We start from the raw sequence: 27727 nt of genomic DNA on the forward strand, positions 1-27727 counted from the left end.
ACCTTTGGCAGCGATTACAACCTTGAGTCTTCTTGGGTATGACGCTACAAGCTTGGCACACCTGTATTTGGGGAGTTTCTCCCATTCTTCTCTGCAGATCCTCTCAACCTCTGTCTGGTTGGATGGGGAGTGTTGCTGCACAGCTATTTTCAGGTCTCTCCAGAGATGTTTGATCTGGTTCAAATCCGGGCTCTGGCTGGGCCACTCAAGTACATTCAGAAACTTGTCCCGAAGCCACTCCTGCGTTGTCTTGGCTGTGTGCTTAGGGTTGTTGTCCTGTTGGAAGGTGAACCTTCACCCCAGTCTGAGGTCCTGAGCACTCTGGAGCAGGTTTTTATCAAAGACCTCTCTGTACTTTGCTCAATTCATCTTTCCCTCGATCCTGACTAGTCTCTCAGTCCCTGCCACTGAAAAACATCCCCACAGCATGATGCTGCCACCACCATGCTTCACCGTAGGGATGGTACCATGTTTCCTCCAGACGTGACACTTGGCATTCAGGCCAAAGAGTTCAATCTTGGTTTCATCAGACCAGAGAGTCTTGTTTCTCATGGTCTGAGAGTCCTTTAGGTGCCATTTGGCAAACCCCAAGCGGGCTGTCTTGTGCCATTCTACCATAAAGCCCTGATTGGTGGAGTGCTGCAGAGATTGTCCTTCTGTAAGTTTCTCCCATCTCCACAGAGGAACTCTGGAGCTCTGTCAGAGTAACCATCGGGTTCTTGGTCATCTCCCTGACCAAGGCCCTTCTCCCCTGATTGCTCAGTTTGGCCGGGCGGTCAGCTCTAGGAAGAGTCTTGGTGGTTCCAAACTTCTTCCATTTAAGAATGGAGGCCACTGTGTTCTTGGGGACCTTCAATGCTGCAGAAATGTTTTGGTCCCCATTCCCCAGATCTGTACCTCGACACAATCCTGACTCGGAGCTCTACGGATGATAAGGGAATTTATATGTTTAAAGATAATGATTAAATAATTCCACCTGAAACCCAACTATTAGCGATTATAGTTTATGTAGCATGTATAAGGAATAATTAAAGTATTACATGTAAGTCCAACTAGGTTCAGGAGAGACCTGTGAGGGAGAGAAATGTGTGTGTATGTGTGTGCCTAAGAAAATACAGAGAACAGTTCAACTGTGTTTGACCCGACCTGGCTAGAACCCTGAGAAACTTATGATAGGACAGGGAGTCCTTCTCAAGGTTCCTCTAATCTCGGGGAATGGAGCTGTTGGCTGGGTAGTGATACACAGTGGTGAGAACTATGGAGAAGGATACAACTCACCTACAGTTCGTGTGTATGTATGTGTGTAGGATATCTACAGTTATAAAATGGATGTCTTTGTATAATGGACTTCAGAGCGCTCTCGTGAATAAACATTCTGACTATTGTAAGCTGGGACTCTTGTCTGTTTCATTCAACCAGAATCTTACAAACTCTGGGTTGCAGACTGAGTAGATTAATTTAAGTTTATGAACATTGATAACGAAATTCCTTCGACCTCATGGCTTGGTTTTTGCTCTGACATGCATTGTCAACTGTGGGACCTTATATAGACGTGTGTGCCTTTCCAAATCATGTCCAATCAATTAAATTTTCCACAGGTGGACTCCAATCAAGTTGTAGAAACATCTCAAGGATGATCAATGGAAACAGGATGCACCTGAGCTCAATTTCATGTCCCATAGCAAAGGATCTGAAGACTTATGTAAATAAGGTATTTCTGTTTTTTAATAAATTTGCAAACATAAGACTGTAACGTAACAAAATGTGGAAAAAGGGAAGGGGTCTGAATACTTTCCGAATGCACTGTATGCTAACTGTGGATAACAGTCATTCAAGTTCAGCATAGCTAGTTAGCAAAGCGATTCACATTTCTTGCTAGCTAACCAAATGACACCTGCATCTCTACTTGTAGCCACTGAAAAAAAGATATGAGGGGGGAAAAGTCTGTTACTCACCCACTCCTCCAATGACATGACATTCTTCCAGCAGCTAGCTAATGTGCTGTGTTTTAAACTTGCTAAATAAATAGCTAGCTACATAAATAGATACGCTGTACCCCAGGGGTGTCAAACTCAATCAGTGCACAGTCCATATTAAATGCATGGATCACCGGTACAGATGAATGCAGCTTCACTGTATGGTGCACTCTAAATGTCTTGTAGTAGAGTAGCCAGCCCAGGCTACTGCTCTAATGTTGCTTTAACAGACCTAAATGTCTTGTAGTAGAGTAGCCAGCCCAGGCTACTGCTCTAATGTTGCTTTAACAGACCTAAATGTCTTGTAGTAGAGTAGCCAGCCCAGGCTACTGCTCTAATGTTGCTTTAACAGACCTAAATGTCTTGTAGTAGAGTAGCCAGCCCAGGCTACTGCTCTAATGTTGCTTTAACATACCTAAATGTCTTGTAGTAGAGTAGCCAACCCAGGCTACTGCTCTAATGTTGCTTTAACAGACCTACATGTCTTCTAGTAGAGTAGCCAGCCCAGGCTACTGCTCTAATGTTGCTTTAACAGACCTAAATGTCTTGTAGTAGAGTAGCCAGCCCAGGCTACTGCTCTAATGTTGCTTTAACAGACCTAAATGTCTTGTAGTAGAGTAGCCAGCCCAGGCTACTGCTCTAATGTTGCTTTAACAGACCTACATGTCTTGTAGTAGAGTAGCCAGCCCAGGCTACTGCTCTAATGTTGCTTTAACAGACCTAAATGTCTTGTAGTAGAGTAGCCAGCCCAGGCTACTGCTCTAATGTTGCTTTAACAGACCTAAATGTCTTGTAGTAGAGTAGCCAGCCCAGGCTACTGCTCTAATGTTGCTTTAACAGAACTCTGCTTTGCATGGTATGTTGTTGCAGGTTTATTTTTTGGGGGTTATTATGCTTGTTGTCAAGCTTTAAAAACCGAAGCCAGACTGCAACATATTAGTGGCCTACTGTAAAATGCTGCCAGTTCCATTTAATATAGCCAACACCGTCACAATAAATCCAATATTTTTTTATTTTTTAGGTCTAAAGAAGAAGGTCTATTTCAGAAGACCAGAATAGCGTATTCGGAGTCGTCCTTATGCTAGGCCCTGTTCTGGCTATGCCATACGGCTGTGGGCACCCATCAGACTATTCTTAATTTAATCTTGTCTTTATATATACTAAATAATATATGTGTGAAATTAGTTTTGATTTAGAATGGGCCCTTATCATGCACTTGTCGGGAACAGGGACAGGGGGAAACAGGGACAGGGGAAAACAAGGGCAGGGGAAAACAGGAGCAGGGGAAAACAGGAGCGGGGGAAAACAGGGGCGGGGGGGAACAGGGGCGGGGGGGAACAGGGGCGGGGGGGAACAGGGGCAGGGGGAAACAGGAGCAGGGGGAAAACAGGGGCGGGGGGGAACAGGGGCAGGGGGAAACAGGAGCAGGGGGAAAACAGGGGCAGGGGGGAACAGGGGCAGGGGGAAAACAGGGGCGGGGGGGAACAGGGGCGGGGGGGAACAGGGGCAGGGGGAAAACAGGGGCGGGGGGGAATACAGGGGCGGGGGGGAACAGGGGTGGGGGGGAACAGGGGCGGGGGAAACAGGAGCGGGGGGGAACAGGGGCGGGGGGGAACAGGGGCAGGGGGAAAACAGGGGCAGCGGGAACAGGAGCAGGGGGAAAACAGGGGCGGGGGGGAACAGGGGCGGGGGGGAACAGGGGCGGGGGAAACAGGAGCGGGGGGGAAAACAGGGGCGGAGGGGAACAGGGGCAGGGGGGAACAGGGGCGGGGGGGAACAGGGGCAAACAGGAGCAGGGGGAAAACAGGGGCGGGGGGGACAGGGGGGGGGGGAACAGGGGCGGGGGGGGAACAGGGGCAGGGGGGAACAGGGGCGGGGGGGAACAGGGGCGGGGGGGAACAGGGGAAGCGGGAAACAGGAGCAGGGGGAAAACAGGGGCGGGGGGGAACAGGGGCAGGGGGGAACAGGGGCAGGGGGAAACAGGGGCGGGGGGAAACAGGGGCGGGGGGAACAGGGGCGGGGGGAACAGGGGCAGGGGGAAACAGGAGCGGGGGGAACAGGGACAGGGGGAAACAGGGGCAGGGGGAAACAGGGGCAGGGGGGAAACAGGGGTGGGGGGGAACAGGGGCAGGGGGAAAACAGGGGCAGGGGGAAACAGGGGCAGGGGGAATACAGGGGCAGGGGGAATACAGGGGCAGGGGAAAACAGGGGCAAAACAGGAGCAGGGGGAAACAGGGGCAGGGGGAAAACAGGGCAGGGGGGAACAGGGGCAGGGGGAAACAAGGCAGGGGGGAACAGGGGCAGGGGGAAACAGGCGCGGGGGAAAACAGGGACAGGGGGGAACAGGGGCAGGGGGAACAGGGGCAGGGGGAAAACAGGGGCGGGGGAAACAGGGTCGGGGGGGGAACAGGGGCAGGGGGAAACAGGGAGGGGGGGAACAGGGGCAGGGGGAACAGGGAGGGGGGGAACAGGGGCAGGGGAAAACAGGGGCGGGGGGGAACAGGGGCAGGGGGAACAGGGGCGGGGGGGAACAGGGGCGGGGGGGAACAGGGGCAGGGGGAACAGGGGCGGGGGGGAACAGGGGCAGGGGGAAACAGGGGCAGGGGGAATACAGGGGCGGGGGAAAACAGGGGCAAAACAGGAGCAGGGGGAAACAGGATCGGGGGGAACAGGGGCAGGGGGAAACAGGGGCAGGGGGAACAGGGGCAGGGGGGGAACAGGGGCAGGGGGAAACAGGGTCAGGGGGAAAACAGGGGCGGGGGGAAACAGGGGCGGGGGGGAAACAGGGGCGGGGGGGAACAGGGGCAGGGGGGAACAGGGGCGGGGGGGAACAGGGGCAGGGGGAATACAGGGGCAGGGGGAAAACAGGGGCGGGGTGGAACAGGGGCAGGGGGGAACAGGGGCGGGGGGGAACAGGGGCGGGGGGGAACAGGGGCAGGGGGAACAGGGGCGGGGGGGAACAGGGGCAGGGGGAAACAGGGGCAGGGGGAATACAGGGGCGGGGGAAAACAGGGGCAAAACAGGAGCAGGGGGAAACAGGGGCGGGGGGAACAGGGGCAGGGGGAAACAGGGGCAGGGGGAACAGGGGCAGGGGGGGAACAGGGGCAGGGGGAAACAGGGGCAGGGGGAAAACAGGGGCGGGGGGAACAGGGGCAGGGGGAAAACAGGAGCGGGGGGGGGAAACAGGGGCAGGGGGAACAGGGGCAGGGGGAACAGGGGCAGGGGGAAACAGGGAGGGGGGGAACAGGGGCAGGGGGAAACAGGGGCAGGGGGAAACAGGGAGGGGGGGAACAGGGAGGGGGAACAGGGAGGGGGGAACAGGGGCAGGGGGAAACAGGGGCGGGGGGAAACAGGGGCAGGGGGAAACAGGGGCAGGGGGAAACAGGTGCGGGGGGGAACAGGGGCAGGGGGAAACAGGGAGGGGGGAAACAGGGGCAGGGGGAACAGGGAGGGGGGGAACAGGGGCAGGGGGAAACAGGGGCGGGGGGAAACAGGGGCAGGGGGAAACAGGGGCGGGGGGGAACAGGGGCGGGGGGAAAACAGGAGCGGGGGGGAACAGGGGCAGGGGGAACAGGGAGGGGGGGAACAGGGGCAGGGGGAAACAGGGAGGGGGGGAACAGGGGCAGGGGGAACAGGGAGGGGGGGAACAGGGGCAGGGGGAAACAGGGGCGGGGGGAAACAGGGGCAGGGGGAACAGGGGCAGGGGGAACAGGGGCAGGGGGAAACAGGGGGAGGGGGAACAGGGGCAGGGAGGAACAGGGGCAGGGGGGAACAGGGGCGGGGGGAAACAGGGGCGGGGGGAACAGGGGCAGGGGGAAACAGGGGCAGGGCAAACAGGGGCAGGGCAAACAGGGGCAGGGCAAACAGGGGCAGGGGGAACGGGGGCAGGGGGAAACAGGGCAGGGGGAAACAGGGTGGTGCCACATAGGATTACTTATTTCATTCCAACCAGCTATGAAGAGCTGGCTATTGCTGTGCAACAGGTGATCCTAGTCCGGCTCAAACTCTGAGTTCTCATGAAGCGTTTGATTAGATTTTCGAATGCATTTGCATTGATGTCAGAGTGATTAGACAGACAATAGATTGCTGAGTACCGCCATTAGCGACTACAAACAGTTAGCAAGTTTGGTAGGATAATAATTCCGGTTACTAGTCCAAAGCTCTAACCACTAGGCTACCCTGCCGCCCCAGTCAAAGCTTTCAGGTTTTCTGACACTGTGTCCTCTCTGTTTAGGGCCAGTCAGAGTGGTCATGTTTTCTGACACTGTGTACTCTCTGTTTAGGGCCAGTCAGAGTGGTCAGGTTTTCTGACACTGTGCCCTCTCTGTTTAGGGCCAGTCAGAGTGGTCATGTTTTCTGACACTGTGTACTCTCTGTTTAGGGCCAAATAGCATTCTACTAAAATAGAATTACTTGACACAATGGAAAGAATTGACTAAAAAACAGAGCAATGATTTGGTTGGGTCTAATTGTGTTGCTGTCCTGGGGCTCTGTGGGGTCTGTTTGTGAACAGAGCCCCAGGACCAGCTTGCTTATGGGACTCTTCTCCAGGTTCATCTCTCTGTAGGTGATGGCCCAATTTGGTGTTTGACCCATTTTGTGAAGTCTTGGTTGGTGAGCGGACCCCAGACCTCACAACCATAAATGGCAATGGGCTCTATGACTGATTTAAGTATTTTTTCCTAATTGGGTTGTTAAATGTTATATTCCTTTTGATGGCATAGAATGCCCTTCTTGCCTTGTCTCTCAGATCATTCACAGCTTTGTGGAAGTTACCTACCTCCAACACCGCTTGCCATCAATATGCATAACAGACCCTCATGCCAAATTGAGTCGAAGGCTTTTTTGAAATCAACTTTCCCTTTGTTTTGGTTTGTTTGATTGTCAATTAGGGTGTGCAGGGTGAATACGTGGTCTGTTGTATGATAATTTGGTAAAAAGCCAATTTGACATTTGCTCAGTACATTGTTTTCACTGAGGAAATGTACGAGTCTGCTGTTAATGATAATGCAGAGGATTTTCCCAAGGTTGCTGTTGACCCATTTCCCCCGGTAGTTACTGGGGTCAAATTTGTCTCCACTTTTGTGGATTGGGGTGATCAGTCCTTGGTTCCAAATATTGGGGAAGATGCCAGAGCTGAGGATGATGTTAAATAGTTTAAGTTCAGCCAATTGGAATTGGTATGTCTCTCTCTGATCTCATAGCTGTGCGACCTCTCTTTCGCCTCACCTCATAGCTGTGCTCATCAGAACACAGTTTCCCCAGGGAGATCTGGGTCTTGACCCTGCGGACAGCACACTCCTTATCAGACAGGCCGTCTGACTGGGTGTTGATGTCGATGGGGATGTCAGGTGTGTGGGATAGCAGCTCATCCAGGTGGTCCTCCTGAGAGGCTGAAAGGAGCTCCAGGGGTCCGCTGTGGGAGCGGTCACTGGTGTTACCCTCCTCTTCCTCAGATACAGACAGGTTCTCTGAGCTGAAGGTGGAGTAGGACTGGAACGACCTCATACAGCGGTGTGGTCTGGGGAGGGGAGGGAGGGGGAGGAGTGAGAGAGGAGAGGGACAAATAGGAGAGATAGAGGAGAGGGAGAGAGAGCGGAGGGGGACGAGACAAGGAGGAAAGAGAGGAGAGAGAGAGTTAATGTGTGAGTAAAAGACAACTGTTAGATAGTAATCAATCCAGTTGTATTTGTATATGTCAGCTGGTAAAACCCATTAGAGGAGGACATGAATAGCTGAGGAGCAGCGAGGAATATTATAGTAACGATTCATATGAGGAGCAGCTTCTCACCTCTGTCTCCGTGGAAACTCCACCTCACTGTCCACCTCCCCCTCCTCTTCCTCTGACGACTCATCACCAGCCTGAGAGACGAGACATTACAGACAGACATTAGAACGGCTGCTGGCCAGCCTCCTTCACAGACTAGCACTTTAAAAAACAGCCAGCCGTGTGAATGAACTGGGCTACAGAGGAACCACTTCATCCCCTTTAAGACAGTCAGCAGTGTGAATGAACTGGGCTAAAGAGGAACCACTTCATCCCCTTTAAGACAGTCAGCCGGGTGAAAGAACTGGGCTAAAGAGGAACCACTTCATCCCCTTTAAGACAGTCAGCCGGGTGAAAGAACTGGGCTAAAGAGGAACCACTTCATCCCCTTTAAGACAGTCAGCCGGGTGAAAGAACTGGGCTAAAGAGGAACCACTTCATCCCCTTTAAGACAGTCAGCCGGGTGAAAGAACTGGGCTAAAGAGGAACCACTTCATCCCCTTTAAGACAGTCAGCCGTGTGAATGAACTGGGCTACAGAGGAACCACTTCATCCCCTTTAAGACAGTCAGCCGTGTGAATGAACTGGGCTACAGAGGAACCACTTCATCCACTTTAAGACAGTCAGCCGTGTGAATGAACTGGGCTACAGAGGAACCACTTCATCCACTTTAAGACAGTCAGCCGTGTGAATGAACTGGGCTACAGAGGAACCACTTCATCCACTTTAAGACAGTCAGCCGTGTGAATGAACTGGGCTACAGAGGAACCACTTCATCCCCTTTAAGACAGTCAGCCGGGTGAAAGAACTGGGCTACAGAGGAACCACTTCATCCCCTTTAAGAATTCAGACAGGCTTCTGCTAATGTACAATTCTCTGAAGTGACAGGGCTAGGGAGCAATCTCAGCATTTATACTAATAACTGTATATATTTGACGCTCCCAGAAAAAGGTAAAACTCCTCTCTCTCTCTCTCTCTCTCTCTCTCTCTCTCTCTCACTCACTCACTCACTCACTCACTCACTCACTCACTCACTCACTCACTCACTCACTCACTCACTCACTCACTCACCTTCCTGAGGGGCCTGAGGTTGCGTGGGAGGCCAGCTCCAGAGGGTAAGCTGCTCTTCCGAGCTGTATCCTGCTTCTCCTGCTGCTCTCCCTCTGCCGTGGGGTCAGGTACTCTGGACAGGGAGGGGGATGAGCCCTCACAGGTGGACAGCAGGGAGTAGTGTGGCAGCTCTGGGTGGCTGGGGGCTGGGGGCGTCTCCTGGCAGTGCAGGCAGCCTGGGAAGGGGTGTGCCTGGCAGCAGGGGCACAGTGTCCCACCCCTCCCCCTGCGGCCTGATACAGAGATGCTGCGCTGACGTGAGTCTGACACCACGGCCGTAGAGATGAGGTCAGGGCTGGTGCCGGACAGGCGGCGTTGGAGGTGGTCTGTCTGGGGGCTCCGCAGGGCCGCGGCCGGGCCGAAGTAACGCAGGTTGTTGGCACAGTTGACCACCGCTTCCTCTCTGTTCTTCAGGGGCAGCAGAGGGCCCTGTGGTGGGGGGTGGTGGTGGTGCTCGTAGTGCTCTTGGACAGCACACCCGGTGGCAGGATGATGGTAGTGCTGCTTCCCTAGAGGTTGGTGCTGGTAGTGGTCTTCGAGGGGTTGTTGCTCCTCCGTAGCCTCCGCCCCCGGCCCGGTCTTCAGAACCCCGGGGAAGTCGCTGTGGGAACCCTTGCTGTTGGCACGGCGGTGCCGAGGCTTGCTGCGGTACCTCTGCTTGCCAGGTGGTGTGGAAACCTTGGGGCTGGTAGAGTGGGGCGAGGGGGATGGGAGCACCTCCACACTTGGGATACCTTCGGAACGCAGCAGGTCCGGCCTTGAGGGGTCAGAGGTTAAAGGTCAGGGTGTGGTGTCAGTAGTAGTATACTAACACTGCTTCTAAAACAATACAAACATACTCGCCAAGGAACATGGTACGAGGGAGGAGTAAACCCTGCCCATACATGCCATGCCCCGTCTTTAATATAGTGAGAGCTCTGACCTCTTCGCAGGGGGTATCCCAGTCTTGTGGGAAATGCAGCCTTTCTTCCTGATGAATTTCTCCACGGCGTTGGGCCTGACGATGGGCCGCACCAGGTGGGAACGCTTGTAGTTACCTGGATACTTCTTCTCCACAGCCAACTCTCTCCTACGGGGGGGTAGTAATGACACACTGATGACTCGGTCAAACTGTCTTTTGTTGGAGATCTGGAGACTCATTATCCACCTCGTACCAACAGATTTTCTTTACATCATCAACATATGAATCACTACAAAACATATTGTATGACCTCTTATACACTATATTAGGCCCAGCCTGTCCTCTTATACACTATATTAGGCCCAGCCTGACCTCTTATACACTATATTAGGCCCAGCCTGTCCTCTTATACACTATATTAGGCCCAGCCTGTCCTCTTATACACTATATTAGGCCCAGCCTGTCCTCTTATACACTATATTAGGCCCAGCCTGTCCTCTTATACACTATATTAGGCCCAGCCTGACCTCTTATACACTATATTAGGCCCAGCCTGACCTCTTATACACTATATTAGGCCCAGCCTGACCTCTTATACACTATATTAGGCCCAGCCTGACCTCTTATACACTATATCAGGCCCAGCCTGACCTCTTATACACTATATTAGGCCCAGCCTGACCTCTTATACACTATATTAGGCCCAGCCTGACCTCTTATACACTATATTAGGCCCAGCCTGACCTCTTATACACTATATCAGGCCCAGCCTGACCTCTTATACACTATATTAGGCCCAGCCTGACCTCTTATACACTATATTAGGCCCAGCCTGTCCTCTTATACACTATATTAGGCCCAGCCTGACCTCTTATACACTATATTAGGCCCAGCCTGACCTCTTATACACTATATTAGGCCCAGCCTGTCCTCTTATACACTATATTAGGCCCAGCCTGACCTCTTATACACTATATTAGGCCCAGCCTGACCTCTTATACACTATATTAGTTCCAGCCTGTCCTCTTATACACTATATTAGGCCCAGCCTGACCTCTTATACACTATATTAGGCCCAGCCTGTCCTCTTATACACTATATTAGGCCCAGCCTGACCTCTTATACACTATATTAGGCCCAGCCTGACCTCTTATACACTATATTAGGCCCAGCCTGACCTCTTATACACTATATTAGGCCCAGCCTGACCTCTTATACACTATATTAGGCCCAGCCTGACCTCTTATACACTATATTAGGCCCAGCCTGACCTCTTATACACTATATTAGGCCCAGCCTGACCTCTTATACACTATATCAGGCCCAGCCTGACCTCTTATACACTATATTAGGCCCAGCCTGACCTCTTATACACTATATTAGGCCCAGCCTGACCTCTTATACACTATATTAGGCCCAGCCTGACCTCTTATACACTATATCAGGCCCAGCCTGACCTCTTATACACTATATTAGGCCCAGCCTGACCTCTTATACACTATATTAGGCCCAGCCTGTCCTCTTATACACTATATTAGGCCCAGCCTGTCCTCTTATACACTATATTAGGCCCAGCCTGACCTCTTATACACTATATTAGGCCCATCCTGACCTCTTATACACTATATTAGGCCCAGCCTGACCTCTTATACACTATATTAGGCCCAGCCTGTCCTCTTATACACTATATTAGGCCCAGCCTGTCCTCTTATACACTATATTAGGCCCAGCCTGTCCTCTTATACACTATATTAGGCCCAGCCTGTCCTCTTATACACTATATTAGTTCCAGCCTGACCTCTTATACACTATATTAGGCCCAGCCTGACCTCTTATACACTATATTAGGCCCAGCCTGACCTCTTATACACTATATTAGGCCCAGCCTGACCTCTTATACACTATATCAGGCCCAGCCTGACCTCTTATACACTATATTAGGCCCAGCCTGACCTCTTATACACTATATTAGGCCCAGCCTGACCTCTTATACACTATATTAGGCCCAGCCTGACCTCTTATACACTATATTAGGCCCAGCCTGACCTCTTATACACTATATTAGGCCCAGCCTGACCTCTTATACACTATATTAGGCCCAGCCTGACCTCTTATACACTATATTAGGCCCAGCCTGACCTCTTATACACTATATTAGGCCCAGCCTGACCTCTTATACACTATATTAGGCCCAGCCTGACCTCTTATACACTATATTAGGCCCAGCCTGACCTCTTATACACTATATTAGGCCCAGCCTGACCTCTTATACACTATATTAGGCCCAGCCTGACCTCTTATACACTATATTAGGCCCAGCCTGACCTCTTATACACTATATTAGGCCCAGCCTGACCTCTTATACACTATATTAGGCCCAGCCTGACCTCTTATACACTATATTAGGCCCAGCCTGACCTCTGATACACTATATTAGGCCCAGCCTGTCCTCTTATACACTATATTAGGCCCAGCCTGACCTCTTATACACTATATTAGGCCCAGCCTGACCTCTTATACACTATATTAGGCCCATCCTGACCTCTTATACACTATATTAGGCCCAGCCTGACCTCTTATACACTATATTAGGCCCAGCCTGTCCTCTTATACACTATATTAGGCCCAGCCTGACCTCTTATACACTATAGTAGGCCCAGCCTGACCTCTTATACACTATATTAGGCCCAGCCTGACCTCTTATACACTATATTAGGCCCAGCCTGACCTCTTATACACTATATTAGGCCCAGCCTTTGGAACTTTGGTTTTCCTAGGTATGGCTACTATAGCTAATTTCTGCAGCATTAGTAAAGATGTGATCAATACATGTTGATGATGTCATTCCTGTGCTGTTTGTAACTACCCTGGTAGTTGACTGATGACCTGAACCAGGTTGCAGGCACTAATTACAGGTTGAAGCTTTTGAGTGGGCAGCTCGATGAAAGCCAGTCAGTATTTAAATCACCCAGAAAATATACCTCCAGGTTGATTGCTGTATACAAAAGCTGTAGGATCAGCAGAGACATTCAGGGCAGTTAGAGGGACATAAATTAGGTTACTTACATTGTGTCTTCCAACGCCCCTATGATAATGTACATTTTCTGAAGCCTTATGACAACTCAGGGACACAATGGTAGGGATTAACTGAGCTGGGCTTGAATCATTGATAAGTCATTGTCTCAACGCAGCCTTATAATGCTGTGAAAGGATCGAGGAACCCAAATGATTTGGGTGGATCCCATCCTCCTTATAAAACATGTTCTGTTTCCAAAAGGTATCGAAATTGCCAACAAAAGTTACCCAATAATCACGTAACCAGTTGTGAAGAGAAAGAATCCTGCTAAAGCATTCAATGCCACGATTCAGAGAGGGCACAGGGCCAGATATGATGGGTCTTTTATTAGTGTCAAGCAGAGAGTGAATCAGCTCTTTAAAATTCAGTTTCAACTGTTCAGAGCTGCTGTTCATGATGTCATTAAAACCCACATGGACTAGGATAGAATCAATGTTTATGTCCTGGTGTAGTACATTCAGGAGCAGCTTAGTAATGTCCTTAAAACCCACATGGACTAGGATAGAATCAATGTCCTGTGTAGTACATTCAGGAGCAGCTTAGTAATGTCATTAAAACACACATGGACTAGGATAGAATCAATGTTTATGTCCTGACATTCAGGAGCAGCTTAGTAATGTCATTAAAACCCACATGGACTAGGAATCAATGTCCTGACGTAGCAGGAGCAGCTTAGTAATGTCATTTACTCGAGCTCCAGGATAGAAAATTGTTTTTGCACCGGGAACGGTCCCATTTCTTACCAAAATCCTCGCTGGCGAGAAAGACAAAGACCCAGGATTCAGAGAAGCCTTTATGGATGTGCGAGAGGTGGGATAACTTGAGCCCGTTGCTCCCAGGCCTCCGACAGTATTTACATTTTATTTAACTAGGCAAGTCAGTTAAGAACAAATTCTTAGTTTCAATGACAGCTTAGGAACAGTAGATTAACTGCCTTGTTCAGGGGAAGAACCTTGTCAGCTCGGGGATTTGAGTACCTTGTCAGCTCGGGGATTTGAACTTGCAACCTTACGGTTATTAGCCCAACGCTCTAACCACTAGGCTACCTGCCACCCCGAGAATGAATCCAGTGCAGGGACAGAAGGTTACCGACAGCGACTTCGAAACCGTAGGAGTTGCAGTGTGGCCGCAGACACAGGTACTCCCAGTGACGAAGGTGCAGGTAGATCAGGCTCCAGGATGGCAAAACTATTAGTTGTTGGCCTCTCGTTGGGAGTGTTGACTGCTTTGCGGGAGGCTGCTGTCTTCGGCTTCCACGGCTCGTGACATGTGAGCATCTTTGATTGCCATGGTCCTCTTGCTGTGCTCCTTCAACTCCACTATCAGATGGGGGAGCTCCGGGCAACACTGGCCAGAGATGGCCAGAGATGCATCCAACAAGCGCGAACAGCGTCCAGACACCGGCGTAGAAAAGGTAAACATGCCACTCTTCGTTTTCCAGTTTCTTACGTAGGCTGGCGACCTGCGTGATCAAGGAAGACAGATCAAGCCTATAATCCTCGGCAAGCAAACAATTGCCGCATTGGAAAACTCTGAGTGATCCGGATTGTCCCAAAAGACAGTCTAGTAGCTCCTAAGGTGCTGGAACCATTCATTTATTTCTCCAGACAGAGGGCTGCAAAACTCATCCGGTACCAACTTCGTTAGCTTGCAGCTTAGTGTCTCTGTTAAGCAGTATTCCAGGACAATAAATAGTGGTCCTAGTAGTTAAAAGCGAACCGCGTCGCGGAATCCATGCAAAAACAAGTTTGGTATTTATATTCAACGAATATTGGTTATGTTTCAGTAAAATATAACAAATTGAGTGTTTCCAGCATACAGTGTTCAGCTGCACCCACTGATGATGTAACTTGTGCATATTGCCCTGTTCTTCCTGGTTCTGACCCTCCTGTTCTTCCTAGTTCTGACCCTCCTGTTCTTCCTGGTTCTGACCCTCCTGTTCTTCCTGGTTCTGACCCTCCTATTCTTCCTAGTTCTGACCCTCCTGTTCTTCCTGGTTCTGACCCTCCTATTCTTCCTAGTTCTGACCCTCCTGTTCTTCCTAGTTCTGACCCTCCTGTTCTTCCTGGTTCTGACCCTCCTGTTCTTCCTAGTTCTGACCCTCCTGTTCTTCCTAGTTCTGACCCTCCTGTTCTTCCTAGTTCTGACCCTCCTGTTCTTCCTAGTTCTGACCCTCCTGTTCTTCCTAGTTCTGACCCTCCTGTTCTTCCTGGTTCTGACCCTCCTGTTCTTCCTAGTTCTGACCCTCCTGTTCTTCCTAGTTCTGACCCTCCTGTTCTTCCTAGTTCTGACCCTCCTGTTCTTCCTAGTTCTGACCCTCCTGTTCTTCCTAGTTCTGACCCTCCTGTTCTTCCTGGTTCTGACCCTCCTGTTCTTCCTAGTTCTGACCCTCCTGTTCTTCCTAGTTCTGACCCTCCTGTTCTTCCTAGTTCTGACCCTCCTGTTCTTCCTAGTTCTGACCCTCCTGTTCTTCCTAGTTCTGACCCTCCTGTTCTTCCTAGTTCTGACCCTCCTGTTCTTCCTAGTTCTGACCCTCCTGTTCTTCCTAGTTCTGACCCTCTTGTTCTTCCTAGTTCTGACCCTCCTGTTCTTCCTAGTTCTGACCCTCCTGTTCTTCCTAGTTCTGACCAGAGAAACAGAGATTGCATTTAGCAGTCACTTCTTCTAAACCTGAAAAGGGACAACTTCTACATGTTATGCAGCTAAAACAGCCAAATATATCCAAATTGGACTTTAGTAAAAACATTGTGGGCCTGTTACAATATATCAATCATGACGGATTTGACTAATTTCAACTGAGGTAGATCAGATTTGTTGAATGTGTTCCAGTCTGGTCAATAGAACGTCTCCATGGACTCCTTTACCACATCGATGTAGTAGGATACAGGTTCCATTCTATACGTACTTGATGAGCTCCTTCTCGCGGACCTCCAGCTGTAACATGATGGCACTCAGCTCCATGTAGAGGTTGTTAGCTCTCTCCAACTTCCTCTCGTAGTGCTCCCTGATGTCCAGGGCATGTCTAGAGAGAGAGAGACAGTACGCTCAATACACATCTATCTACAGTTGAAGTCAGAAGTTTACATTCCACTTAGGTTGGAGTCATTAAAACTCGTTTTTCAAACACTCCACACATTTCTTGTTAACTAACTATAGTTTTGGCAAGTCGGTTAGGACATCTACTTTGTGCATGACACAAGTAATTTTTCCAACAATTGTTTACAGACAAATTATTTCACTTATAATTCACTGTATCACAATTCCAGTGGGTCAGAAGTTTACATACACTAAATTGACTGTGCCTTTAAACAGCTTGGAAAATTCCAGAAAATTATGTCATGGCTTTAGAAGCTTCTGATACTTGACATAATTTGGGTCAATTGGAGGTGTAACTGTGGATGTATTTCAAGGGCTACCTTCAAACTCAGTGCCTCTTTGCTTGACATCATGGGGAAATCAAAAGAAATCAGCCAAGACCTCAGATAAAACAAGTGTAGACCTCTACAAGTCTGGTTCATCCTTAGGAGCAATTTCTAAATGCCTGAAGGTACCACGTTCATCTGTACAAACAATAGTACGCAAGTATAAACACCATGGGACCACACAGTCATCATACCGCTCAGGAAAGAGACGCGTTCTGCCTCGTAGAGATGAACGTACTTTGGTGCGAAAAGTGCAAATCAATCCCAGAACAACAGCAAAGGACGTGAAGATGCTGGAGGAAACAGGTACAAAAGTGTCTATATCCACAGTAAAACGAGTCCTATATCGACATAACCTGAAAGGCCGCTCAGCAAGGAAGAAGCCACTGCTCCAAAACCACCATAAAAAAAGCCAGACTACGGTTTGCAACTTCACATGGGGACAAATATACTTAAATGTCCTCTGGTCTGATGAAACAGGAATAGAACTGTTTGGTCATAATGACCATCGTTATGTTTGGAGGAAAAAGGGGGAGGCTTGCAAGCCGAAGAGCACCATCCCAACCATGAAGCACGAGGGGTGGCAGCATCATGTTGTGGGGGTGCTTTGCTGCAGGAGGGTCTGGTGCACTTCACAAAATAGATGGCATCATGAGGTAGGAAAATTATGTGGATATATTGAAGCAACATCTCAAGACATCAGTCAGGAAGTTAAAGCTTGGTCGCAAATGGGTCTTCCAAATGGACAATGACCCCAAGCATACTTCCAAAGTTGTGGCAAAATGGCTTAAGGACAACAAAGTCAAGGTATTGGAGTGGCCATCACAAAGCCCTGACCTCCCATAGAAAATGTGTGGGCAGAACTAAAAAAGTGTGTGCAAGCAAGGAGGCCTACAAACCAGACTCAGTTACACCAGCTCTGTCAGGAGGAATGGGCCAAAATTCACCCAACTTATTGTGGGAAGCTTGTGGAAGGCAACCTGAAACATTTGACCCAAGTTAAACAATATAAAAGCAATGCTACCAAATACTAATTGAGTGTATGTAAACTTCTGACCCACTGGGAATGTGATGAAAGAAATAAAAGCTGAAATAAATGATTCTCTCTACTATTATTCTGACATTTTCACATTCTTTAAAATAAAGTGGTGATCCTAACTGACCTAAGACAGGGCATTTTTACTAGGATTAAATGTTAGGAATTGTGAAAAACTGAGTATAAATGCATTTGGTTAAGGTGTATGGAAACTTCCCGACGTCACCTGTATATACAAACTCTCTCTCTCCTACCTGAGTTCATCCCTCCTGCGTTTGATCAGCTCCTCATCCAGTCGGTGGATGCAGGTTCCTTCAGACTTGATCTTCTCAAAGTGTTTCCTCACCTCCTCCCTCCACTCAGACTGACAGGAACAGCACACACTGGGTTACATATCACTACAGGGTGGCTATAGCTTAGAATGGTCTATAAGGACAGGTATGCTAGGGGCTTAGAATGGTCTATAAGGACAGGTATGCTAGGGGCTTAGAATGGTCTATAAGGACAGGTATGCTAGGGGCTTAGAATGGTCTATAAGGACAGGTATGCTAGGGCCTTAGAATGGTCTATAAGGACAGGTATGCTAGGGCCTTAGAATGGTCTATAAGGACAGGTATGCTAGGGCCTTAGAATGGTCTATAAGGACAGGTATGCTAGGGCCTTAGAATGGTCTATAAGGACAGGTATGCTAGGGGCTTAGAATGGTCTATAAGGACAGGTATGCTAGGGGCTTAGAATGGTTGTGTTCTCACCTGAGACTTGAAGTAGGTCTCCTGAGGAGCTCCCAGGATATCAGCTGAGGCGATGTCCAGATGGAGTAGGATTTGACGGAATGACGGACGATTCCTGGGCTTCCCTTGCCTGGAGGGGAGGAGAAAAGGCAAATAGCAAGGAGAGAGGGAGGAGAACAAGAGAGTGGAGTGGAGACCAACCAAAAAGAGGAAGGAGAGGGCGAGATTACAAGAATCCATGTTATTATACAGGAAGATATTACCTAGAATATTTGCAGGGTGTGTGATATTTATCTCAGATCTGCGTATCTCACCATGTCTGCTTCATGAGGATCTTGAACCCATCAGGGCATGTGGAGGGAACAGGGAGGTGGAGGCTGTTGCTACCCACACCCCAGATGATGGCTGAGGAGTCCACGTCTTTATAGGGGATCTCTCCAGTCAACAGCTCCCATAACACCACGCCAAACGACCTGTACTCCACACAGAGGGTTACTATATTATAACACCACGCCAAACGACCTGTACTCCACACAAAGGGTTATTATATTATAATACCACACAACCTGTCAACCACACAGAGGGTTATTATATTATAATACCACACAACCTGTCAACCACACAGAGGGTTATTATATTATAATACCACACAACCTGTCAACCACACAGAGGGTTATTATATTATAATACCACACAACCTGTCAACCACACAGAGGGTTATTATATTATAATACCACACAACCTGTCAACCACACAGAGGGTTATTATATTATAATACCACACAACCTGTCAACCACACAGAGGGTTATTATATTATAATACCACACAACCTGTCAACCACACAGAGGGTTATTATATTATAATACCACACAACCTGCCAACCACACAGAGGGTTATTATATTATAATACCACACAACCTGTCAACCACACAGAGGGATATTATAATACCACACAATCTGTCAACCACACAGAGGGTTATTATATTATAATACCACACAACCTGTCAACCACACAGAGGGTTATTATATTATAATACCACACAACCTGTCAACCACACAGAGGGTTATTATATTATAATACCACACAACCTGTCAACCACACAGAGGGTTATTATATTATAATACCACACAACCTGTCAACCACACAGAGGGATATTATAATACCACACAATCTGTCAACCACACAGAGGGTTATTATATTATAATACCACACTACCTGTCAACCACACAGAGGGATATTATAATACCACACAATCTGTCAACCACACAGAGGGTTATTATATTATAATACCACACAACCTGTCAACCACACAGAGGGTTATTATATTATAATACCACACAACCTGTCAACCACACAGAGGGTTATTATATTATAATACCACACAACCTGCCAACCACACAGAGGGTTATTATATTATAATACCACACAACCTGCCAACCACACAGAGGGTTATTATATTATAATACCACACAACCTGCCAACCACACAGAGGGTTATTATATTATAATACCACACAACCTGTCAACCACACAGAGGGTTATTATATTATAATACCACACAACCTGTCAACCACACAGAGGGATATTATAATACCACACAACATGTTAACCACACAGAGGGATATTATAATACCACACAACCTGTCAACCACACAGAGGGTTAACAAACACTATGTGCTATATTAACTTCCTCCCAACATAACCCCACAGAGGGTTATCATATTACTATGTACTATATATATTATATATATTAACTTCCTCCCAACATAACCCCACAGAGGGTTATCATATTACTATGTACTATATATATTATATATATATTAACTTCCTCCCAACATAACCCCACAGAGGGTTATCATATTACTATGTACTATATATATTATATATATTAACTTCCTCCCAACATAACCCCACAGAGGGTTATCATATTACTATGTACTATATATATTATATATATATTAACTTCCTCCCAACATAACCCCACAGAGGGTTATCATATTACTATGTACTATATATATTATATATATATTAACTTCCTCCCAACATAACCCCACAGAGGGTTATCATATTACTATGTACTATATATATTATATATATATATATATATATATTAACTTCCTCCCAACATAACCCCACAGAGGGTTATCATATTACAATGTACTATATATATTATATATATATTAACTTCCTCCCAACATAACCCCACAGAGGGTTATCATATTACTATGTACTATATATATTATATATATATTAACTTCCTCCCAACATAACCCCACAGAGGGTTATCATATTACTATGTACTATATATATTATATATATTATATATATATTAACTTCCTCCCAACATAACCCCACAGAGGGTTATCATATTACTATGTACTATATATATTATATATATTATATATATATTAACTTCCTCCCAACATAACCCCACAGAGGGTTATCATATTACTATGTACTATATATATTATATATATATTAACTTCCTCCCAACATAACCCCACAGAGGGTTATCATATTACTATGTACTATATATATTATATATATATTAACTTCCTCCCAACATAACCCCACAGAGGGTTATCATATTACTATGTACTATATATTATATATATATTAACTTCCTCCCAACATAACCCCACAGAGGGTTATCATATTACTATGTACTATATATATTATATATATATTAACTTCCTCCCAACATAACCCCACAGAGGGTTATCATATTACTATGTACTATATATATTATATATATATTAACTTCCTCCCAACATAACCCCACAGAGGGTTATCATATTACTATGTACTATATATATTATATATATTATATATATATTAACTTCCTCCCAACATAACCCCACAGAGGGTTATCATATTACTATGTACTATATATATTATATATATTATATATATATTAACTTCCTCCCAACATAACCCCACAGAGGGTTATCATATTACTATGTACTATATATATTATATATATATTAACTTCCTCCCAACATAACCCCACAGAGGGTTATCATATTACTATGTACTATATATATTATATATATATTAACTTCCTCCCAACATAACCCCACAGAGGGTTATCATATTACTATGTACTATATATATTATATATATATTAACTTCCTCCCAACATAACCCCACAGAGGGTTATCATATTACTATGTACTATATATATTATATATATTATATATATATTAACTTCCTCCCAACATAACCCCACAGAGGGTTATCATATTACTATGTACTATATATATATTATCTATATTATATATATATTAACTTCCTCCCAACATAACCCCACAGAGTGTTATCATATTACTATGTACTATATATATTATATATATATTAACTTCCTCCCAACATAACCCCACAGAGGGTTATCATATTACTATGTACTATATATATTATATATATATTAACTTCCTCCCAACATAACCCCACAGAGGGTTATTATATTACTATGTACTATATATATTATATATATTATATATATATTAACTTCCTCCCAACATAACCCCACAGAGGGTTATCATATTACTATGTACTATATATATTATATATATATTAACTTCCTCCCAACATAACCCCACAGAGGGTTATCATATTACTATGTACTATATATATTATATATATTAACTTCCTCCCAACATAACCCCACAGAGGGTTATCATATTACTATGTACTATATATATTATATATATTATATATATATTAACTTCCTCCCAACATAACCCCACAGAGGGTTATCATATTACTATGTACTATATATATTATATATATTATATATATATTAACTTCCTCCCAACATAACCCCACAGAGGGTTATCATATTACTATGTACTATATATATTATATATATATTAACTTCCTCCCAACATAACCCCACAGAGGGTTATCATATTACTATGTACTATATATATTGTATATATATTAACTTCCTCCCAACATAACCCCACAGAGGGTTATCATATTACTATGTACTATATATATTATATATATTATATATATATTAACTTCCTCCCAACATAACCCCACAGAGGGTTATCATATTACTATGTACTATATATATTATATATATATTAACTTCCTCCCAACATAACCCCACAGAGGGTTATCATATTACTATGTACTATATATATTATATATATATTAACTTCCTCCCAACATAACCCCACAGAGGGTTATCATATTACTATGTACTATATATATTATATATATATTAACTTCCTCCCAACATAACCCCACAGAGGGTTATCATATTACTATGTACTATATATATTATATATATATTAACTTCCTCCCAACATAACCCCACAGAGGGTTATCATATTACTATGTACTATATATATTATATATATATTAACTTCCTCCCAACATAACCCCACAGAGGGTTATCATATTACTATGTACTATATATATTATATATATTAACTTCCTCCCAACATAACCCCACAGAGGGTTATCATATTACTATGTACTATATATATTATATATATATTAACTTCCTCCCAACATAACCCCACAGAGGGTTATCATATTACTATGTACTATATATATTATATATATTAACTTCCTCCCAACATAACCCCACAGAGGGTTATCATATTACTATGTACTATATATTATATATATATTAACTTCCTCCCAACATAACCCCACAGAGGGTTATCATATTACTATGTACTATATATATTATATATATATTAACTTCCTCCCAACATAACCCCACAGAGGGTTATCATATTACTATGTACTATATATATTATATATATTATATATATATTAACTTCCTCCCAACATAACCCTACAGAGGGTTATCATATTACTATGTACTATATATATTATATATATTATATATATATTAACTTCCTCCCAACATAACCCCACAGAGGGTTATCATATTACTATGTACTATATATATTATATATATATTAACTTCCTCCCAACATAACCCCACAGAGGGTTATCATATTACTATGTACTATATATATTGTATATATATTAACTTCCTCCCAACATAACCCCACAGAGGGTTATCATATTACTATGTACTATATATATTATATATATTATATATATATTAACTTCCTCCCAACATAACCCCACAGAGGGTTATCATATTACTATGTACTATATATATTATATATATATTAACTTCCTCCCAACATAACCCCACAGAGGGTTATCATATTACTATGTACTATATATATTATATATATATTAACTTCCTCCCAACATAACCCCACAGAGGGTTATCATATTACTATGTACTATATATATTATATATATTATATATATATTAACTTCCTCCCAACATAACCCCACAGAGGGTTATCATATTACTATGTACTATATATATTATATATATATTAACTTCCTCCCAACATAACCCCACAGAGGGTTATCATATTACTATGTACTATATATATTATATATATTATATATATATTAACTTCCTCCCAACATAACCCCACAGAGGGTTATCATATTACTATGTACTATATATATTATATATATATTAACTTCCTCCCAACATAACCCCACAGAGGGTTATCATATTACTATGTACTATATATATTATATATATATTAACTTCCTCCCAACATAACCCCACAGCGCATAAAGTGTTCAGACCCCTTGACTTTTTCCACATTTTGCTACGTTACAGCAGTATACTAAAACATGATGAAATCATTTATTTTTCCTCATCAATCTACACACAATACCCCATAATGACAAAGTGAAAACAGGTTTCTTGAAGTTTTTGCAAATTTGAATGAAAAACAAAAACAGAAAAATAACATTTATATAACTATTCAGACCCTTTACTCAGTACTTTTTTGAAACACATTTGGCAGCGATTACAGCCTCAATTCTTCTTGGATATGACGCTACAAGCTTGGCACACCTGTATTTGGGGAGATTTTCCCATTCTTCTCTGCAGATCCTCTCAAGCTCTGTCAGGTTGGATGGGGAGCGTCGCTGCACAGCTATTTTCAGGCCTCTCCAGAGAGGTTAGATCGGGTTCAAGTCTGGTCTCTGACATTCAGAGACTTTTTCCGAAGCCACTTCTGTGTGATCCTGGCTGTGTGCTTAGGGTCGTTGTCCTGATGGAAGGTGAACCTTCACCCAGTCTGAGGTCCTGAGCGTTCTGGAACATGTTTTCATCAAGTATCTCTGTACTTTGCTCCGTTCATCTTTCCCTTGATCCTGAATAGTCTCCCAGTCCCTGCTGCTGAAAAACATCCTCACAGCATGATGCTGCCACCACCATGCTTCACCGTAGGGATGGTGCCACCTCCATGCTTCACCTTAGGGCTGGTATTGGCCAGGTGATGTGCGGAGCCTGGTTTCCTCCAGACGTGACGCTTGGAATTCAGGCCAAAGAGTTTAATCTTGATTTCATCAGACCAGAGAATCTTGTTTCTCATGGTCTGAGAGTCTTAAGGTGCTTTTTGGAAAACTCCAAGTGGGCTGTCTTGTGCCTTTTACTGAGGAGTGTCTTCCGTCTGCCACTAACATAAAGGCCTGATTGGTGTAGTGCTTTGACCTCATGGCTTGGTTTTTGCTCTGACATGCACTGTCAACTGTGGAACCTTATATAGACAGGTGTGCCTTTCCAAATCATGTCCAATCAATTAAATTTACCACAGGTGGACTCCAGTCAAGTTGTAGAAACATCTCAAGGATGATCAATGGAAACAGGATGCACTTGAGCTCAATTTCAAGTCTCATAGCAAAGGGTCTGAAAACTTATGTAAAAAGGTATTTCTGTTTTTTAATACATTTGCAAACATTTCTAAAAAACTATTTTTCACTTTAAGATTATGGGGTAGTGTGTGTAGATTGATGAGAATGTTTATTTTAAAATCCATTTTAGATTAAGGCTGTAACGGATTTTACATATCGTTCATGAGTTGGCTCCACATATTTATGAACGGCTGTGCCTGATGTCCTTTGTGGCTATCTCATGAATTGATGTATTTAGGTGAGTGGACACCTGGGGTGATTGATTTATGAGTTGCCCTTCGTGTTCGCTCCTATAACCTATAATTCTGTATCTCTTTGTGACTAATTGGTATACAGGTAGACCAGAGGGGCCCTGATTGGCTGATGAGTGGCAACACTGATTAGAAGCACCTGCTGCTCATCAGTTGTTCTTTAACAAATGCTGTTTTGAATTAAAGAAAATTGTACCTTCACACTGAAGAAGGCTGTAAAGCCGAAACTTCTGGGTATGCTATCCCTGATGCAGTAAAACAATTAAAAACATTGAATAATGAAGTAAGATTTATGCAACATTTAAGAGTGAGAACCTATAACACCTCTTTGTGAATTTGACAGAGGCTTTACGCCCCCACCAGGCTTCACGGTTCTCTTTACGCCCCCACCAGGCTTCTGGGAGTGCGCCACGGTTCTCTTTTGATTACTTATTGTTGTACTCACCAGATGTCTACTTTCTCAGACACCGGTTCGTTCCTGATGACCTCTGGGGCCATCCAGGCCACCGTACCAGCGAACGACATCTGAGTACTCTTATCACTGAGCTCCTTGGACGTCCCGAAGTCACTGATCTTCACGGTGTCTTGTTGGGTCACCAGCACACTGAGGTAGAAGAGGAGAATCATGACATCATACACAGTAGGACCTCAGTGGAGGAAACATGTGGGCAATAACTTATAACCTCAACACACAACCTGAATTGGTCAACAACATTGGTCCATAATATAAAACCTGAGCACAAACTCGAACAGAAATACAGTGGTGAAAGGACTCAGCTGTCCAAAACATGAGACAGACAGACAGACAGACAGACAGACAGACAGACAGACAGACAGACACATGGAGACAGCTCGTCTTACTGGGGTCTGATACCATGGAGACAGCTAGTCTAACTGGGTTATGATACCATGGAGACAGCTAGTCTAACCGGGGTCTGATACCATGGAGACAGCTAGTCTAACTGGGGTCTGATACCATGGAGACAGCTAGTCTAACTGGGGTCTGATACCATGGAGACAGCTAGTCTAACTGGAGTCTGATACCATGGAGACAGCTAGTCTAACTGGGGTCTAATACCATGGAGACAGCTAGTCTAACTGGGGTCTGATACCATGGAGACAGCTAGTCTAACTGGGGTCTGATACCATGGAGACAGCTAGTCTTACTGGGGTCTGATACTATAGAGACAGCTAGTCTAACTGGGGTCTGATACCATGGAGACAGCTAGTCTTACTGGGGTATGATACCATGGAGACAGCTAGTCTAACTGGGGTCTGATACCATGGAGACAGCTAGTCTAACTGGGGTCTAATACCATGGAGACAGCTAGTCTAACTGGGGTCTGATACCATGGAGACAGCTAGTCTAACTGGAGTCTGATACCATGGAGACAGCTAGTCTAACTGGGGTCTAATACCATGGAGACAGCTAGTCTAACTGGGGTCTGATACCATGGAGACAGCTAGTCTAACTGGGGTCTGATACCATGGAGACAGCTAGTCTTACTGGGGTCTGATACTATAGAGACAGCTAGTCTAACTGGGGTCTGATACCATGGAGACAGCTAGTCTTACTGGGGTATGATACCATGGAGACAGCTAGTCTAACTGGGGTCTGATACCATGGAGACAGCTAGTCTAACTGGAGTCTGATACCATGGAGACAGCTAGTCTAACTGGGGTCTGATACCATGGAGACAGCTAGTCTAACTGGGGTCTGATGCAAATGGAGACAGCTAGTCTAACTGGAGTCTGATACCATGGGAACAGCTAGTCTAACTGGGTTATGATACCATGGAGACAGCTAGTCTAACTGGGGTCTGATACCATGGAGACAGCTAGTCTAACTGGGGTCTGATACCATGGAGACAGCTAGTCTAACTGGGGTCTGGTACCATGGAGACAGCTAGTCTAACTGGGGTCTGATACCATGGAGACAGCTAGTCTTACTGGGGTCTTATACCATGGAGACAGCTAGTCTAACTGGGGTCTGATACCATGGAGACAGCTAGTCTAACTGGGGTCTGATACCATGGAGACAGCTAGTCTAACTGGGTTATGATACCATGGAGACAGCTAGTCTAACCGGGGTCTGATACCATGGAGACAGCTAGTCTAACTGGAGTCTGATACCATGGAGACAGCTAGTCTAACCGGGGTCTGATACCATGGAGACAGCTAGTCTAACTGTAGTCTGATACCATGGAGACAGCTAGTGTAACTGGGGTCTAATACCATGGAGACAGCTAGTCTAACTGGGGTCTGATACCATGGAGACAGCTAGTCTAACTGGGGTCTGATACCATGGAGACAGCTAGTCTTACTGGGGTCTTATACCATGGAGACAGCTAGTCTAACTGGGGTCTGATACCATGGAGACAGCTAGTCTAACTGGGGTCTGATACCATGGAGACAGCTAGTCTAACTGGAGTCTGATACCATGGAGACAGCTAGTCTAACTGGGGTCTGATACCATGGAGACAGCTAGTCTAACTGGGGTCTGATACCATGGAGACAGCTAGTCTAACTGGGGTCTGATACCATGGAGACAGCTAGTCTAACTGGGGTCTGATACCATGGAGACAGCTAGTCTAACTGGGGTCTGATACCATGGAGACAGCTAGTCTAACTGGGGTCTGATACCATGGAGACAGCTAGTCTAACTGGGGTCTGATACCATGGAGACAGCTAGTCTAAC

General features: G+C 45.5%; 1 protein-coding gene across 1 annotated transcript in view; it reads right to left on the reverse strand.

Annotated features, from left to right (window-relative positions):
- The window catches only part of map3k13 (mitogen-activated protein kinase kinase kinase 13), a 138609-nt gene that overhangs the window by 5572 nt on the left and 105310 nt on the right, over window positions 1-27727 (reverse strand). The window contains exons 5-13 of the mRNA XM_036959538.2: window positions 25475-25633; window positions 18334-18492; window positions 18041-18149; window positions 17543-17652; window positions 15736-15852; window positions 9776-9922; window positions 8815-9610; window positions 7768-7838; window positions 7206-7497 (exon numbers count right to left, since the gene is read on the reverse strand). Coding sequence (XP_036815433.2) covers window positions 7206-7497; window positions 7768-7838; window positions 8815-9610; window positions 9776-9922; window positions 15736-15852; window positions 17543-17652; window positions 18041-18149; window positions 18334-18492; window positions 25475-25633 — 1960 coding nt within the window. The remainder of the gene's footprint in view (window positions 1-7205; window positions 7498-7767; window positions 7839-8814; window positions 9611-9775; window positions 9923-15735; window positions 15853-17542; window positions 17653-18040; window positions 18150-18333; window positions 18493-25474; window positions 25634-27727) is intronic.

The sequence above is a fragment of the Oncorhynchus mykiss genome, chromosome 22 (assembly GCF_057628025.1).
Source record: "Oncorhynchus mykiss isolate SJ-2025 chromosome 22, ASM5762802v1, whole genome shotgun sequence".
NCBI classification, from domain to species: domain Eukaryota; kingdom Metazoa; phylum Chordata; class Actinopteri; order Salmoniformes; family Salmonidae; genus Oncorhynchus; species Oncorhynchus mykiss.